The sequence below is a fragment of the Chaetodon auriga genome, chromosome 12 (genome assembly GCF_051107435.1).
Source record: "Chaetodon auriga isolate fChaAug3 chromosome 12, fChaAug3.hap1, whole genome shotgun sequence".
NCBI classification, from domain to species: Eukaryota; Metazoa; Chordata; class Actinopteri; order Chaetodontiformes; family Chaetodontidae; genus Chaetodon; species Chaetodon auriga.
In genome coordinates this window covers 8,909,065-8,928,326 of record NC_135085.1, presented here as the reverse complement: position 1 = coordinate 8,928,326, position 19,262 = coordinate 8,909,065, and the positions used below count along the sequence as shown (strand labels likewise).

The 19,262-nt window shown below is 45.0% G+C and overlaps 1 protein-coding gene across 2 annotated transcripts in view; it reads left to right on the top strand.

The window, feature by feature from the left end:
• LOC143328924 (3',5'-cyclic-AMP phosphodiesterase 4B-like) overlaps positions 1 to 19,262 on the top strand; it is a 47,488-nt gene that overhangs the window by 24,117 nt on the left and 4,109 nt on the right. For both annotated transcript variants that reach the window (XM_076744430.1, XM_076744431.1), the window contains exons 7-12: positions 50 to 120; positions 858 to 907; positions 9,378 to 9,490; positions 17,127 to 17,220; positions 18,637 to 18,857; positions 18,947 to 19,045. In XM_076744430.1, the coding sequence (XP_076600545.1) occupies positions 50 to 120; positions 858 to 907; positions 9,378 to 9,490; positions 17,127 to 17,220; positions 18,637 to 18,857; positions 18,947 to 19,045 (648 nt within the window). The remainder of the gene's footprint in view (positions 1 to 49; positions 121 to 857; positions 908 to 9,377; positions 9,491 to 17,126; positions 17,221 to 18,636; positions 18,858 to 18,946; positions 19,046 to 19,262) is intronic.

Sequence of the window (19,262 nt, the reverse complement as noted above, 5' to 3'; positions counted from 1 at the left end):
CTCTTGTGGCTTCTCCTTCTCATCCTTTGTCTCTCTCTGTCCTTCTAAGGTTCTGGCGAGCCTTCGGACTGTCAGGAACAATTTCACCACCTTGACAAATGTACAATGCGCATCTTATAAGTAAGTCCTCATATTTTACCAAAGTAGCCGTTTGTGTTTCGTGAGTGACCACATGCTGCAGAATGTCTTCAGATATGCAGCAGTAACGATTTCTATTCTTCCATTTTTTGATCTTTTGTGTGCTGATAGACATCCTTGATAGGATTTTTTGTTTTGAAAGCTTCCTGGTGGATTTTAACTTTCACAAATATGTTTAGACGCCACAGTTCGAGATGCCAACTTGCATCACTTGGGGGCGCCAGTGCACCAAAAACATTTCTTAATGCATCAGTGTCATGAAGGAAGCACTCACATTAAACCAAGTACAGGGAGTCTTGCGCTTTTAATGCTAAAGCCACAATGCAGGAACAGCATTGAAGTCCTAAACTGGACACTGACGTTTTATTTTATATCATTTTTCTGCTGGGAGTGGGCTTTCCTCATGTCGACTGCATCAAAGCTCCTCCGGTCTCTGAACTGGGTCAGCGGCTGCAGAGGTGGACACAGAATCAATACGACCTCAGAGAGAGTGGTCACAATGAGCCAAAACTGAATTATACGTGACATTGTGCCAAGGTAGAAAATCTGACCTGTGACCAGTTCAGAGAACTGTTGAAGCACCTGTTTTATGTTTGTGCTGTGGCAACACTGACTGCTGGTGAAACTAGATCACACTGTGGAAAAAATAATGCAACCATTAGTGACACATCAGCACTCCTGATTTTAATAGTTACTGACTTGTTTCTCTCTGTTTGCAGAAAGTCTCCTGCTGCGAATCAGCCCTCTGTTACCAAAGTCTGCCTGTCAGGTGAGTCCTGCAATAAGCCTCCCAGCGTATGAAAAGTTTATTTTGGGATTTGGGAAAATGTGGAAAGCTGTAACATGCATGCAATGCAGCGCATTTCTGTTTGTCGAGAACAAGATTTGAAAGATACCAAATATTGAAAAGTAATGATCCAAACATTGATACGCTCAGTAGTTTCATGCATGAATGCCAGAGATGGAAATTTCACCTGCATGTGACAAGAATCTGCACATTTCTGATTTGAAGGAAGTTTGGAATAAACAGTGAATGGAAGCCACATATAGAGAGTTACTACAGTCTCATACCTGTGCAGTGAATAGAGCACACATTCACAGGAAACATTTCATATTCAGTGTTCTGCATGCAAATGCTTAATTAGGATAGATAATTATTCCTTAATTTCAGTGTCAACACAGTAATAGATGTTTACCGCCAGCACAAACTGTGTTATCTTTGAGCATTTTCGCACGTGCAAATGGAAACTCTAATCTTTCAGATACAGGAAACTGTGACTTCATAACAGCAGAAAATATTCCCATGCACTGATGTTATGACCGGACAGAGGGAATGAAAGAGGGTGAGAACCACAGAAAGATATTTAATGGGTCAGATTCAGATCAGGTACATGAGAAGGAGGAAAAAAACGGGTGAAAGAAAGGGAGGAGGGATGTGGGGATATTAGTTCCTGCTGCACTGGTTCTTCAAGCCCGATTGACGTCAGCACGGCCTGCACACGGGTGCTCTCCACTTCCTATCAGCACAGATGGGCTGCTAGGAGCGTCCCGCAGCAGGAAAAAATACAAGACAACTATGAGGCTCTTATTGTCCTTCCTCCTCCACACTTCTCACAAACCTTGACCTTCTCAAAGTAATCTCTGACGAGTGAAACCATCCCGTTACTGGCTTCCATCAAGATAGCATGAGAAAAACAAATGTGATTAACTCTGTGTGAGTTTGCTTAAAACCTCACAGGAACGGTGCACTCTAACGCAGCGTCTGTCTTACTGCTGTCCCGCCATAGAATATCTCTGTCTCCAACTTTTCCTGAGCATACAGAGAACACACAGTACACCTGCCACTGAATAATAGTTATTGTTCAAATTGCTGCAGCTACAACAATTAACAATATAACAAGGGAAGATGCCCTCATATCCTCCCCTGTGCTGCTTTCTGCCTCGTTTTCATCAACTCTTTGTCCGGAAAAGGAGAACAGATTTTTCCTGTTTTGCATCTGTGTTCTTCAGTGAGGCAATATCCCCAGTTTTGGAAAAGATAAAGTACCTGTGTATATCTGGGCACGAGCTTGGCATAATGAACTCTGAATACTTCCATAAAGGGATTTGAGATGGACAGCGAAATGGAGTGAAGCATATTTGACCTCGACAGAGAGAGTAATGTGAATTCCTGTAGGAAGATGTTGAGGTTAGTCGCAGAGATAAGAGTGGGTTCAAGAACGAGTAAGAGATTTGCCAGCTTGTTGCAGAGAGCACGATGAGAAAGAACAAAAACACAGCAAAGGTCAGAGAGAGACGTCAGTTTTTCAGCCTTTTAATCAGATGCAAAATGGGAGAAGCAGAAAAAAGGTCAGACTGTATGAAATAAACAAAAAGAGCAAGAACGTGACCACAGTCACTGGGTGAACGTGCGCAAGAAGCAGAAAACTGGGGGGTATATTAAAGACTAGCTCAGCTGCAAATGCGTCACTTCAGGCTGTTTAACCGCCTTACTCCAGTAACGTGAGGGGATTGTAGTTTTCCTCGTGTGAGTTTGCAGTTTACGCTTCATAAACCATCTTGGCTCTGTCACATGCAGTCCCATGAACTCCACAGCCAACAAAAGGCTCACTCTTCCCTGGCTGATTCAGATTATAGGCTTTGCTCTATATTGCGGCTGATAAAGAGTACTTTGAGGAGAACGCTCCATCATGACGTCTTTGACCGTCAAGGATTGATGATTAAGCTGTAACGGTTATCACTGGCTGAATATTGTCACAGATGGCAGGGACTCCAGGGTCCAGGGTTTAGTCATTTGACCAAGAAGGGACGTGAAATCTCATCATGTTCCTAGAGTCAGTGTTCCCTTTGAGAAATTAATGTTTACTGACTGCCTTCTGAAATGAATGTTGAAGGCTCTGCTGCCCTAAGTGGGGCCTGTTGACCCACGTAGACCGCCTTCCTTGACCTTGCTTTTTTATGCAAGTAGACATGGAAGCTACATATTTTTTTTATTGATTTTCCTCTATCAAATGAGATCTTGCAGACAAACTAATGGGATTTTGTGTAAATTGTGATTAATGTCACACACTCACACAGTGTACATGTCTCATACACCTCGGGAACTGAACTGGGCAAAGCAAAATGAATTCAGCATGGCTGCAAACTGAACTCAAACATACACATTCTTTGCCGTGAGACTCAACAGACACTTGACTTCGTGCGTAAACTGCCCAGGGTGTGGGGCCCCACATAATAAGCTTGACTTATTCATCTTTTGTCTCTTTTTGTAAACATGGCCCGAAAGAGAAGTCATGAAAGACTAATCTGAAACAGGTTATTCTGACAGAAGGAAGAAGAAGAATAGCAGGTCTTAGTCACCAGTAATCTGCCCTTTGATGCCGAATAACAAGCAATAATCACTTTCAAACCGGGGCAGGAGTGTTGGCCTTGTGTGTAGGTGTGTGTGTGTGTGTGTGTGCATGCATGTAATAAGTGAAATATAGAAGCCTGTTTTAAGGACAAAGCAAACCAGCGGTGTCTGTAATTAACAGCCAAGTAAACTGTGTCCAGATATTTATAATTAAAGATTTATGTGTCAGCTCTCTGGAAACACTGTAGTGTCATTCTGCTCAAAGGGATTAAACACTGTAATGTCTTGATGTCTTCTTTTAGACCGTATTCTTTGTGTGTGAGGGTTAAATAATGAGTAAAGTGATGGGTGGATGGACACACAGGCAGACAGCTGACCACAAATTGACAACCAGAACAAATCTGACCCGCTCCTGTCTGCAGTAGTTACTCTGCTCCACAGCAGGAGTCCATGTCAGGTTTTCCAGGCTCGCAGCCAGAGGCGAGGATCCGGAGGGCTGGAAGCGTGCAGCCTGGTTAAGTATTTGAATTATGTCATTGACGTCAGCACAGTCATAAACCTCGCTGCGGCCCATCCCTCAAGCTGGCCCGTGCCAACACAGCTCCATGGTGCATTGTGAAGGAGCTGTCTAACAGGCCCCGATGAGGTGTGTGTTTGTTGAAGCCTTTTGTTTTGATAGTTGAGGAGATTATGCCGCAGATGTAAACTATGAAGAGGCATAATCTGTAGTGAGGGTTGTTTGTCAGAGAAGACAAAGGCTGCGTGTGGTTTCGGGGTTGGCCGTAAATGTCCATCACACCACAGGTTCTGCAGAGATTACATCACACCGCACTCCTAATATTTTATCACGATCAGCCTCATGCAGTAGTCGCTTACTTTATTGGCGTGTCAGAGCAATTCCCCTTGCACATAATCTGATAAAATTAGAGGAGATTTTATTGATATTTATGGAGAGGTTAGGTTGGGTCCTGCAGTGGAAAAAGGTGAAGAAGTGCACTCACACCCAATAATACACTAATCAAAGCATCTGTATTTAAACAGTAGAAATGACACAAGTGATGAGTATAAAACAATAAAGACAATAAGATACAACATTAAAGGCATGGTTTTATCTACTGATCTGTGTGCAGTATTAAAAATGTTAAATGGACTACAAATCAGCAGCATACAGCACATTAATGGATGTCTTCTAATTATTTCTGGAAAGCACTTAGCTCTTGCTTATGAAATGTTATAAATTTTAATGATACCTTTCTGTATCTGTCAGAAATATGAACATGAAGAAATTCTTTTAACCAATTATCTATAATGTAACATAAGAAAATGAATAAACTGAATTCATACTTAAGAGTGTGAAAGACAATGTCAAAATGGGACAGTTTTCTGAACCTGCAGCAGTATCCATGCTGCAAATTGCACAATCAAAGAGCAAAGATTTGAAATTTGCTGATCAAATTCAAGATATTTACAGTTTTAGTGGACTTTCAGGCAGGTGTGTTCTGGGCTGACGGTTCACCTGCACTGATGACCCCTCTGTGTTGCTTTCTGGTTGGACAAACATTCGGTAGAATTCCAATATTTCTCTCCTTTTCTTTCTCTGTCTGTCTTTGTCTCCTCATGTCAAACTCTTTTTTTCCCGTCATGAGTGTTGCGAATAAACTGACGTACATCGGGGGTGATACAAAGGTGACTCACTGAGGCTGTCTCAGCTCCACGTGCAGTGAGAAGTCAAACACAAACAGCGCAGAGTGTGTGTACATATCGGTGTCGGAGTTTCTCCTCCTTCATGATGCGTTGAGATCAAGATGAGGAATGTGTGTGTGTGTGTGTGTGTACGTGCAGATACCTCAGAGCTGTTTACACTTTGACCTGATGGCGATGACTCACGTGTTTTTGGCCCCATTGTTTCCTGACTCGTCAAATTAGTATGAATAAACAAGACTTAAGACGTTAGTCACTGTGTTAAAGTCAACCTCACCATGAAAACTCAAATACTACATGAAAACCTCAACTCTGCGTCAAGCCTGGACAGCTGCTCACACAGAGACTCTTGCTGTTTCCACTGGAAGCAAAGTACAGTTAATCAAGTACTGTTTACTGGAAAGGTTTTGGAATACTTGAGTATTTCGATACTTTATATATGTACTCAACTAAGGACATCCATCGCACAACTACAGTTCAGTTACTTTGCAGGTTAAGATTTCTCATACAAAACATGTAAAATAATTTGTTTTTATACATACATGTCATTTGTATAGTCATAGATTTAACTACCCAACATTATATAAAGTAGGTGAAATTAGCAGCTACAACATTAAAATGCTTCTAACTTGCATCTGTGATAATGATCAAAAACCTTTCTGTACTTTTAATTTTGATACTTAAATGTAACAGTTTTCATTTTGGTATCAATACTTCCTCCAAACACTGTGCTCTGACTGACAATGTGTGTCTGATATGTTTTTTCTTTTTTCCTCAAAAAAGTTCAGTTATCTTCTTAAAATCCTTAACATTACATCTACGCCTCCTCCCTCATTAAGAAATGAATCTCTGATTATGCAAATATGTGTCATTTCAACAGTTGAACTGTGTCTCCCACTTTACTGTTAGGTCCATTGTCAGTGTTTGTGCACTGGAGGCTTCAAGTTTCCACATCACGGTTGTGCAAGTTGAATATTGGACCAGGATCAGCTCCCAAACGTTTTGTGATGTCACAAATCATGCTCGTCAGCCTGCGTGCATTTACAGTGAATGTGGAGAAACTTTCCACTATCAGTAGATGAACGTGAAAACAACCTTTAGTGTTGAGCTCTGCACATACATCATTCACAGTGTAGCTCAAACATTCAACACTAGGAACAAGAAGAAAACCACATTTTTGGTGGAGGGCACTTTCAGTGAAGCATCTGAACACTTCCTCCATCTCTGGCTGAAGCTTATCAGTAAGTGTTATAAAAGATGAGGCAGTCCAGTCCTGCATGGCAGGCCTCAGCCAGACAGCCAGGGAAGCAGGTTTTTTTTTTTTTTTTGGGGGGGGGGGGGGGGTGTTGAGAGCACAGAGAGGGGCAGTGTGAGGTGGAAGTGAGCAGAAGGTGTCTCGGGCGGGAATGGAGGGGGGAGGGGGGGGGGGGTGTTTGAGCCCAGCCCTGGTCGTTGGTGCAGTTGACGACTCTCACAGAGGGCAGTCTGTGGCCCTATAGGGGAGAGAGTCGGAGGGGGAACGGGGAGAGAGGGGAGGCAGACGAGGTCTGTCTGCACACTGAGGTCTGTTGTCCTCTCGGCACCCTCAAGCATATGGCCAAAGCATTAGGACTCACCGAAGGAAAAAAAATAGACTTCCACTGAAAAAACAGGCTGGAAAAGTACCTCGCACTCTGTCTGGGAGCAGGTTTTTCAGACTCAAAGTGCGTCACGCCACCTTTGACTGGTGACATTGAGAAATGTCTGTCAGCCCATTTAGCAGACCGTATTTATGATGAAGCAGAGGTGATGATGACTGCTCCTAATGTGTGCGTGTGTGCGCAGAACTTTGTTTTAATTACTACTTCAACTCGAACTTGGATTACAATGTGAGTCATGTCAGACAAGCATGGCTCCAGGTCCAGCTGTTGTCATTTTTAGGAAATTCAACAGATGAATATGTTCTGCTTCAGTGATCTTGCTGTAGGCAAGCGGTTTGAAGCCAGACACCAAAACCAGTAAACTTTTGTTCTACATCTGAGGGTTTTTACTGCCATCGGATTCTGGACTGTGTATATGAATCAGCCGCCAGCTTCAAAATGACCTGAATCCCCGGTCATACGGGCGGTGTGGATGAGCCAAGCCTTTGATCTTTCCCGACTTCCTCGTTGTAATGTCTCATGTGTCTATATGCCCTCACTGGAGGGAACGGGGGCAGGATGTGGTTGCACCTTCTTGCCAACGTCTCCTGCCCCTATGGCTCAAGACGGCCACATGTTGATGTACAGTATACGCCGTTTCAACAGCTTACCGCCTTGTGCATGAGCTGCTTTGATTTCTGCTCTGTGTCACTGACTTTTACATGGCTTGGATGCCGGTGGTTCCTGTGAATAGTTTGGACCACAAAGCTTGGTGTCCAGCGGTATATTGTAGCCAAGGGTTCTTTGAATTCTCCAACCTGGAGCTGAAGTGAAGGAAAACTGGTCTGACCTGAGGAATGAGGCCGGTGCTCGCAGTCATGCTCATGTAATCCGAGGAGCCAGTGGCCTGATTTCTAAAAACCACATCAGGCTTGAAAGGGCTGAAACTCGACTCTGCGTTTTGATTCAGAAGAGTCACTGTCGTCACGTTGTTTTGATATCTTTCAGTAGAGGGAGGGGTCCTCAAGTGCACATTTATCGTCTGAGATTTCATTGAAACTCTTTGTTAAACACCAGTTGTTCAGAGTCTGTGCGCCATCGCTGTGCTTTGAAGTGCTTTGATCCACTATATTGACGTAAATTGGGGAGCAGCACGCTGGCTGTCCTGTTGTGCTAAGCATATGGGCTAAATTTCTTCCATGTGTGAAGCCCTATGAAGTAGAGATCAGTCTTTTCCATAGAAACGCGAAGGTGGGGAGATCCAGATGCGTTCAGCGTTCACTCCCTCCGGCCAGAAATTTGTTGAATCAACATTCTCCGCAGTATATCAGCGAATGATCCTTCTTAATTTGTCTCCTCATGGTTTATCTTCTTCCCTCTTTCTCATAAACAACATTTTTTCTTCTAAAACTTGCGCGCCTACCACATGTGAGTCATAGCTGCTAACTACAGAGCTGTTTCATCGAATGACAGCTGCGATTGTCCTCCGCAGTCACTCCGCCATTCAGTAATTCCGCTCCGTGTTTTGCGTGAGTTCAGGGCCAGAGAGGAAGTGCTCTGGTTTCTTTGGCACACAGTGAGACCCTGGCCTGGCCTCCCCCCAATTCAGGGAGTCAAAGTTTGCCTCTCGTGTTGCTTGTGCAAACACAGAGTTTGGTGTTTGATATAATTTTTTTTTCTCCCTCAGAGAGGTTCAGAGAGGAGAGAGCCAGTTTATGAAGCATGGTGCTGTGGTGTGAGCTGCTGCTGCTGCTGCTGCTGCTGCAGTTCAGCAGAGTACAGCCTTGAAGTGGTCTGCATGTTTCAGAAAGGAAGTCACCGGGAGTGGAGGGAGGTGGAGCGGCTACCTTTGCAGTAGTGTCAAAGTGCATCAAATCAGTTCATGTTGGTTTTTCTCTCTTACTCCCCTTCCACGCCCTTTGACTTCTTCTTGTCCTCATAGTTTTGATTTAATAGATATTATAAAGATGCATTTCTTTGGGTCTTAAACATCATGAAGGGAGTATAAAAAAGCAAAGCCAGATGATTGTCTCTTCAGGCAGTGGGTTTGTGTACTGTACATCTATGTACACATCATTTGTATGTTTTTAAATGGGGGGGGGGTCATAGACACATCAACAGCAGGAGGCAGCAGACCGCCTAGTTTGCACGCCACTTGTTCAGCACAGCGGTACTGAGAGAGGGGGGATAAGCGAAGGAGAGAGAGGGGGCGGGGGAACCAGACCGAGTGGGAGGGGGTTTGAAGAGCGCACGAGAGCGAGGGAAAGAGGGGCCACGAATTGAAAGAGACTACAGAGGGAGAGTCGGCAAACAGTAACTCTAGCCTCAGTTGGTTTGAGAGTACGACTTCCCTGAACCTCCTGAGGTGGTGGAGCATAACAAGATGAAGGAGCTCTGCATACACACACCCCCCTCTTCCTCTGCCGCTCCCGGATGTCCCACGGGCCAGTCTTCCATAAGATCAAGCCACTCTGGGACCCTCGGACCTCCACGCAAGGTGTCGGGGGGCACGGCTATGGACATGGATCCTCTTGGGCCTGATTACGTGTCCATGTGTCTTTTGGCAGATGAGTCCTACCAGAAACTGGCTATGGAGACGATGGAAGAGCTGGACTGGTGTCTGGACCAGTTGGAGACCATCCAGACCTACCGCTCAGTCAGCGACATGGCCTCCAACAAGGTAGGACAGTTTGGCCTATGTGTTATATTGTTCTGTACAAGTCTGTCCTCTGATGGACGGGACTTCTGCAGCTGTTGGTGTTGATAATCATTCGAGCTGCTGGACGATAGTTTTCTCTTCAAAACAAAAAATTAATTTAGACAATTAGCTGAATTTCAGGAGGGATCTCAGGTAACATTATTTTTGACTTGACCGCCTTTACTCTTGTTCAAGCAAGTTTTGTTATTGATGTAGTCCAAGAGGCCAGATGATTTTCTCACATATAAAAACCTTTCATCTACAAATTTTAAAATCTGCAAAGTTGAAAAAGTCATCATGTAAAGGTTTATATTCTCTGAATGACATGCCGAATGATATTTATAGTCATATCTTGCAGTGCAGTTTAAGCTCTTAGTTAATGTTGATAAGCACCATAAGACCTCCCAGGAACAGTGTCATGTCTCCCAAACCAAAATGACAGTCTCATAGGTCGAATCCTACATCTAACAGCTGTTCAGTATTATAAAATTCTTCTTCTCACAGTATGTGTACTGTAAATCACTGTTAGCAGACACAATGACTGAGCTTGTTCCTGTATGATGACCGGACTGACTGCACAGCTGCACAGCTGGTCTTTGTTGCAGCGTGGTTGTCAATTTGCACAGTGTATGCAAAATGTAAATTGCCTTTTGCCACATTGACGCACTTGCAAAGTAACAGGCGTTCTGTGGTAGTGCATGAGCTGCCATCATCATTTTATGGATGCCTTGTTAAAAAATGAACAGTGTTCATTTGCATACATAACTACTAAGTTCCTGATATTGTTGAATAACATAAAGTGTTGTCCTACATCTCACCTCATTCAAACTAGCTGAGACTCACGGTGTGTTACACAACCGGGCTGTTTCAGATGTGCACGCAGTGTGATTTAAACTGCACAGGGATGCATTTGTCATTCATTTTAGTGTGGTGTGCATGTTGGCACTGTTGTAATGTTGAGCCCAGTGGGACATTGCCCCATACTCAAATGACGTCATTATAAAAGGTCACCTTTAACTGAAAGACATCAGTTTGCCCAGAGTGTTGTTTAAGATTAACAGAGAAGATGAAGGCTTGATAGAGGAAAGTTCATGCTAGCTCTAAAGGTATTACCCCACTTACAGGTACATGAGCTGTATCCTCATTGCTCTCTGTGTTGCTGAGGCAGCCAATTGAATGGACTCCATTTATTCTTTATGTTAACATTCTTCCACCAGCTATCGCACAGGCAAGGTCACATCTATTGTATGTCTGCAAGGACCAAACACTTCTGCTTTGCCACAGATTTAAGCCACTATCAGGACTGCAAACTCTTGGTTTCAGCTTTGAGTGAGATTTATTAGCTGTCAAGCTAACATGACTGAAATCCGGGGTTTGTGATTGAAATCCATAAGAATTGTTCGGGCAGCTTGAGACAGAAGGTGTGATGCCGCCAGAAGCATGAGAGTTGGCAACTCTGCTAGTATTCAATTAATTTGACCGATTTTCCCCCCTTAAAAGAAAAAGAATAAAAGAAGTGGAGCATACCTCTTAAGTTACAGTTTACACCATGAACTATAAGAGAACTAAGTGCTTTACAAAGTTACTGAAATGTCTTTTCTTAGTCAGACTAAGTAAGTCTCCAGCCATGCTAGCGGCTCAGTGAGACTGCACTTAGACACAGAGGTGCACTGAGCTAAATGCCAAAGTCAGCACACTAACATGCTCACAGTGAATATGCTACCATGGTTCAGTTTTAATGTTTGACATGCTGACCATCTTAGTTTAGCATGTTAGCATGCTAACATTTGCTAATTAGCAAATAGTTAAAGCTGAACCTCATGGGAGTATCATTCGCCAGTTTCAGCCATTCCAGTTCATCCTGAGGGGAACATGAACCAAATTCCATGGCAATCCATCCAATACTTATTACTATACAAAAAAACAAAATGTCACCCTCATGATGATGCCAGAGGAGAGGTTATGGGATCACCAGTGTCAGTGGAACAACCTCTGGACACTTTGAATGTGTGTACAAAATATCCAGTCCAATAGACACATTTGCATCCCAAGAGAACGCCGCTAATGCGACTAAAAAGATAAAGAATCCAGTGTCATCACTGGCAGGACAGATAGGAATAAATCCATGTTATTTTAAATTTTGACAAGTCAGCTTTTTGGCTTTGTAAACAAACACACTGTGGTACTTCAAGAAGACACAAAGCAGCTATTTAAAACTAATGACTTCCCTTTGTTTTGATGCATCTAAACGTTTTTTCGTGTGTATTTCATTTGTGCTCAACCAAATTACCGTACGGTGCCGTATTACTCACCCCTGCTCAGACAGTGCAGACTGTATGGCGGCGTCAGATTATAAACACCCAGGGTGGTGTTGTCCGTTTCCCTCTGTATTCTACACTGTGGTCTGAGGGAGGATTGGGATGGGGAGGGGTGTTGTCGGACCATGACGGGTGACTGTGACCGTGACACCAGTTTCCTGTCTCTTTATTTCCTGTGCCCCCCGCTGCCCCCTCTCCTCTGCTCCCTGGTTACCAGACGACAATAGCGGCGCTTTGACCAGGCAGCCAGGTTGAGCCTTTACAGACAACCACGTCACAGGGACCGCCAAGACAATGAGCACAAGGCCCTGCAGGCGTGCAGCAGCACAGCCGCTCGGTCAGGCAGGCCCGGCACGTTGTACGCTGTGAGTCAGAGTCCTCCCAGTGTCACCCAGTGTCACCATTAAGCATTGTTGACCAATGCTGCTTTTGAAAGAGGCCAGCAGCTTATGATGTTACAGTTTAGATTCACCAGTGTGCTTGATTGTTGCGCAATTGTACAGAAAAAAGGGACAGAGGAAGTAAAAAACAATTTATTGGTCCATTCATTTTTATTGCAAAATTAGTGTCAAATGTGGTTTCACTGTTGCACCATCAACGCAGCATCTGCAGGCTGTCGATCCTTCCCAGAATTTATATGACATGATGTTTGACAAGGAGCCCACTTCTTTTTCTTTTCGGAACCAGAGAAGATGTAATTGCGTCCAGGATCAAACCCAGGGTGTCTCCACTTTCGGTGTCCAAGGGCACAGGTGTATCCGGGGTTACGGGACCACACACCCTGCTGACCGCCAGCCTGGTCGCTGTGACCTCAGAGCGGGGAGCTGCTTCCCTGCCCCTCACTATCATTAGCCTCGCCACACTTCCATGCTGATGCTGGTGACGGCCTTGGACAAACACTGCCATCTGAATCCAGTTAGAGGAGCGTAGCGCTTTGCGGGTTAGCGTGCGAGCGAGCCCCCGAGCAGAGCGTGAGCGAGTAGGAAACTTTAACTCACGTGTGGTCACTTCAACTTTGAAGCACCGCTGTCTTCAGAGGGGAAAAAATGACAAAATTATTGAAACAGATGTAGTGGTGGGTCTGTAGCTGTAGCAGGGGTAATGGACATTAAATTATAGTGTTGTGATTCCGTTTCACTGAAAGGGTGGTGAGCGGATCAGCCAAGCTGCAGTAGTGATTATGGTGCCTAATTGTAATTAAAAACTCTTACCTCTGTAATCTGCTGTTATCATGGAAAATAAGGCCGAATGAGGAAGGTAAATATGAAACGTGCTGTTACTGTAACCCCATTCTAAACTAGTTTTGATCATCACCTTCCAGGAAGCGTGTCTTTCTAATGTTTCTAAACTATGAAAACTCACTAGGCACAGTCCACAGTGTGTTGACACTGTAAGCAGCCACACAGGGGACAGAGGCAGCATTGGATCACTCTGGATTTTGTCAGATTGCACAGCCGAGGTATTGCAATATGATGTCAAGCTGTGCCTTTGCAATCCTGATTTCTGTCTCTGCTCTGTCTCAGTCAGGGTCAAAGTGAACTTTTAAAGATTTGTCCTAAATACGGGTCCTTTTTGACAGCACGGCAGTATGGCTGCCTAAACTTGTTATCTGGGACCTTTCATTGATTAGCGTAGGTATGTTACCTGTTGCCTGAGGCCATGTTAGGAGGCAGAATGTCTACCAGTAAGTGACCTCAGTGAATTACTCCATCAAGTAAAAAGGGAAGTAGGTGGGTACACATGCTCGGGCCTGTGTTGGAGGGAGGAGCCATCGATCTCTTGTCAGACTGTGTGGGCCAGTCAGTCAAGTCGGTCTAATCACTATATGTTTCCTGCCTGACTCCACTTCAGAAAGGAGAGTTTAGAGAGAGGAAGCCGGAGTCACTGAACGGAGTTATTGCTCGTGGAACTTGCAGCATTTCTTTCAGGCGGTGTTTGGTTTTTTGTTAAGTGACAATGGGACTATGTTGTTCTGATAAGCAGGAGAAAAACTTTGGGATGCTTACGAGTTGGAAAATGGTGAGTTAGTTTTGGAGCTGCTTACATTGTGCCGTGCAGTGCGCCATATGGAGTGTGGGATTTATCCAAGAATAGAGCAATTGATCAATCTAATTGAGGTTTTTTTTTGTTTTTTGTTTCTTGTTTTTTTTTTTTAGAAAACATGATTAAATATTGAATTTAGTTTGCTTTCTTCAAAGGTTAGATTGAGATTTTTTGTGTCTTAAGATTCAGGCAAACAGACAAAACAGTATTGTGTGGCATATTTCACTTAAAACACCTTTTAACCCTTTTTGTATTACTTTGAATGGGTTCAGGTGTAGATAGTGTTTCAGCTCATACAAACATATCATTTATATTGCCATTTTTCGAGGCAATGGCTGCAGTGTACACCTATTTTGAATATTCAAACTCTGAAGCATCTTTGTCTTTGAGGCAGTTCATCTTCTGAGAACTGACCGCAAGTTTTTTTTTATGATGTAACTTCTCTACTACCTAAAACAAGGGTTTGTTCTGAGTGTGAGCATGCTTTGCTAACGTAAAAGGATGCATGAGCTAACGGCGTGCATTGAGTAATGTACTCTCCTGAACACTCGCAGACTTGTCACCATATCCTGAGCGTATGCTGTGTATCTGAGCTGAACTGCATGACCCCGGGTGACTCAAATGTGGCTCTGTGCCTGATTCATTTCCTAGAGGTCACATAAATCTGCACTTTTCCGCTGCTTTAAAGAATCAATTACATGTTCCCTTTGAGTGGAATAAAGCCTTCTGATTCCAAGCTCAAATTTTTGTCCTTACGAGCTCTCTTTGATTTTTATGGACTGCCTCTGGCAGTCTGGCTTTTGAGTGCAGCCAACGCTTTGAAAGTGGTATTCAAGTTTCACAGTCAAGTAGATGTTAGCTGTCTGCTTGACAGCTATTAGACAGCTGTTGAGACCAGAGAGTCTGGTTTAGTATGAAGAGAAAAGACCCCTTTGTAAGAAATAAAAAAGCCCTGGCAAAAGGCACAGTTGTGGCTGCTTTTTTTTTTCTTATAGTGTTTGAAGACACTATAAAAACAGGAAATTACAGTCACATTTTCAGGAAAAAGAATTGATTGCTCCATTATTCCTTTGTGTTCATCGTAAAGATTAGGATGTGGTTTTGCGTTGGTGCTTCTCTTGACAAGAAAGGACATTTTGTTTCAGAATCTGCCCTCAGCAACACGAGGTGTGATTGCGTTTCTGCGATGTCAAGCCAGGTTGTGTGTTTCTAGAGCATCTCTGCTGTAATTGGGTATTGAATGTGTGTGTGTGTGTGTGTGTGTGTGTGTGTGTGTGTGTGTGTGTGTGTGTGTGTGTGTGTGTGTGAGATTGTACATGCTTTTGTGTGTCTGTATGGGATGTGATGCGATGAGTTTAGAGTGGGGACCACCGTGAGAACGATGGAGGGGGCCACGTGACTCTGTTGCCATGGCGTTCAGGTTGTCGTGCAATTGGTGGTGCTCTGGTGGGCGGCAGACTGAAAACTCTCATCTGTTTGTCTCCCATCGTCTCCGTTTGTCCTTTTTAAAACAGAAAACTGGTGCAGTGAGACAGGAAACACGCTGTTTTTGGAACAGCTCTTTTAAAAAGCCTGAGCTCTACAATGTGCTGTAGTGATTATGCACTGAAGTGTGAGCAGCAGCTTGTGGTTCTGCTACTGCGAGGTCCAAAAAGGCTCAACCCCAGTCTGGAAAATTAATACCCAGCATCTCCTCACTCATGTGATAAACGCTCTGGTGCTTTGAAGCCTCGCATTGCGCAGTATGCGTTGGATCTGTTCTGCATTACTGAGCAGGGGGAGCGGATCGAGAAGGGAGGGAAACAGAGGAGGGGGTGTGAGAGAGACAGTGGGAGGGGGTTTGCAGAGAGCACAGGAGTGAAGGGGAAAGAGAGAAATAGCTAGAAAGAGAGAGAAAGATGTGGGGGGGATTCTCCAAACTCCCATTTTCTGCAGTGCTGTGCACGGCTCAGTGTTTAGAGAGGGTGGGAGGCAAAGAGAGAGAGAGAGAGAGAGAGAGACGCCATCATCCAGTCTGCCACAGGGGACTCTACAGCTAGAGCGCTCCCCCCTCCTCTCCGCCTTTCTCCGTCCCTCCTTTCCTTTCTCCATCTGTCTTGGAGCCTGCCCTTCCTCCCTGCCTTGCTCAGTCTGGGCTTGGGAAGGCTGGACTTCCCCCCTGTAAGTCACTGGATAACATTTAGATGGTGGCAGGAGGTGAAAGAGGTTTAGAGAGACGGACGGAGGCGGCGAGTTTCAGAGAAAAGCAAAGGAAATATTGATCGCATCCAGGGGGATTCCATTGCTCTTGCAAGCGACTTGCGATCCTGGAGAACAGTGGTGGATGCTATGAGGAGGCGCATTTGGTCGGGGATGTAGGGGTCCGCCGCAGCCCCTCTCTGGAGAGTTCAACTGGGGCATTTTTACCGTAGTCGAGCGTTGGAACGCGGGGATTCGGTGGCACTTTGAGCTTCAGGTTGCAGGGCTGAGCTCAGCCTTGGGGGTCCACTCAGAGAGGAGCATACAGGGCTTCTGCTGGGGAGCGCCAGGGGCTCAGCACAGCTCAGCACCATGCCTGAGGCCAACTACCTGTTCTCTGTGTCCTGGGGATACATCAAGGTGTGTCCCAGAGTAGAACTGACATAGATGGGACTGTGTGTGTGCATATATGCATGTGTGTGTGTGTGTGTGTGTGTGTGTGTGTGTGTGTGTGTGCGCGCGCGTGCGTGCGTGCGCGCACGCACACGCGTGTGGCTGTGCATGTGTGTGTGCACATGCTGTACAATCACATCTTTTCACTGTCACTGATGAAATGTCTCAGATTTCCACATCAATTCAGTTGTGTTTCGATTACACACTTGAATGTGTTTGATTAGATCAGAGTGATTCTTTCATCCTGCTCCAGCTCAGCGGAGGCGTGCACTGAGAAAAACTGGCGCATTTTGTTTCCCTGGCAGAATTCAGCATAAACATTATGACACTGTCTATTGTATATCATGCACTGTGTTTTTGTTTGTTGAAATGTGAGGCGGTCAAGTGTCTTAGTGGCTAACTCGAACCAGGACCGAGAAGACATAAACACAGACCTTATATGGTGCAAAAAAAAACAAAAAAAAAACATGAAACCATGTTCTCATGGGACATGTTCCAGTGGAAAATAACAGGAAATACTTTATTCCTCTGCTCGGAATCAGCAGTAAGATATCGTAATGAATGTTTATTTATTTGTATGCATCATTTACCCTTATGCGTATTTTTTTCCATCTCTGTGCTTCCAGTTCAAGAGGATGCTGAACCGGGAGCTAAGCCACCTGTCTGAGATGAGCCGCTCAGGCAACCAAGTGTCAGAGTACATCTCCAACACCTTCCTAGGTGAGCCCTGCAGCACACACACACACACACATACACATCACACACATCACACACATCACACACATTGTACCAACACATGCCACATCACATCTATATGTGGTAGAGGTTGTGAGGTTACCCAAAGCATGTGCTAAGTACTGGAGAAGCTCATAGTTGGTCTGATCCACTGCTCTCAAACCAGTCTGATCTGGTCTGGAGGGGAGAGACACAGAGTCCCCTCTGACTGCAGAGAGATTTAGAGGGAGGACGGGAGGGTGGTTGTACTCAGAGAAGGCTTCCCTCTGGAGAGGTTGGGGCAAAAGGGGATGGGGGGGGTTGTGTGCATAGGGTGCCATCAGGTCCAGATAGACACTGCATTATTCATCAGGAAGACAGCAGCATTTCCTTGTCTCTGAAAAGCCCGGCAGCGTTTCGTGACTCACGGCCAGCCAGCAAACGGCCAGTCTGCCCGGCAGGTTTTCACCAAATCATCACCAGCATACACCCAGACAGCCAGCCTATCGGGGCCGCGTGCACACTCCTGCTCGTGCTAGTAAACACAGCTCCGTCTTCTCACCTCAGAGAAGCAAAACCTCAAAGGCGAGAGAAGCGACGGGCGCATGGTGAAGACGCTGCGCCTAACAATAGAAGTGGTGCAGTGAAAGAGATTTCTGCATGATAGGGCTGCTTGGTGAGAAGAGACAAACACGAGAGCACGGAGAGAGAAACTCAGCTTATCTTTGAAGCTTAGTGGTTTTGGTGTCATCTGCATTGCAGCTAACACCTGTCAGGTGGAGGAAGATCATTCTCTTCCTGTGCTTTGTGGAGGATGCAGCTGAGATATATATATATATATATTTTGTCTCACTGCGGTGTATGTGTGCTACAGACTGAGGAAGGCTTGCTCTCACACACACACAAGCAGTCAGATCACATGCGCCAAACAAACCCGCATACGAACAAGTTCGTCCTCCCCTGAACGTTTTGGCTTACTGTGAGCCAGCTTTCCACCATTCTGAGGATTGTTATTACAACATGGCTCAGATTCTCAGAATGCACGTCACCGGAGCATTTCATAACATCTCATTAGCACTTCCTGATCATTTGTCATTATGATAGACTGATCACCTTTTTTTTCCATTTAAGTTATACATTTTTTGCTTTTTGGCTGTTAAGAGAAATGTATTTTTAGCAAAGTTAAATGTAACTGAAGGATTGCTTGCTAATGAAACAACTGTCAGTGTGGCTTTAATGTGTTGTCACATAGGTGTGAGAGGTCATCTATCTCCCCATGTTAACTCAGTTCACTCAGTGCAGCGGCAGCACAAGCCCAGCTTTACCAGCATCTCCTTGCCTCATCTCAAAGCCACCTTTTCAAAAAACATCGTCTCATTTCTCCCATCCTCTTTCTGTGTCCTCTATTTTCATTTTCTGCAGACAAGCAGAATGAGTTGGAGCTTCCATGTCCAGTTCCTAAGTCGAGGGAGAGGAAGAGGAGGCAAGGCCAGCAGCAGCCGCAGCAGCAGCAGCAGCAGCAGCAGGGTGGCATGATGACTCAGATCAGTGGAGTGAGGAAGGTCAGCCACACGCCCAGCATCTCTGGAAGCTCCGGCAATCGTTTCGGGGTCAAGACGGACCAGGAGGAGCTGCTTTCGAAGGTAAGTAACGGACAGATTATACAGCAGCCAAAATGGAAAAAACAAAAAAAACATGTGATTTGTGACGCGTCTTGTCCGCTCTCTAACAGGACCTGGAGGACGTCAACAAATGGGGCCTGAATATCTTCAGAGTGGCCGAGCACTCCCATAACCGACCGCTCACCTGCATCATGTACACCATCTTTCAGGTCAGTGCCGTGCCTCTTCATCCTCCTCGTGCTCCACCTCCTCGTCAAGTCAGACAGAGCTTCTAAAAAAGCGTGAAAGTCTTCATACGTGCACACATGGCTACAGCAGGCACAGCCCACGTCAGTGCGTTCAGTGTGTTCTCTGTTAGCTTCAGCCGTCAGTGTCACTACAGGAACATCTGCTAAGGGACATTAGTGGCTGAAATTGATTTCTAGC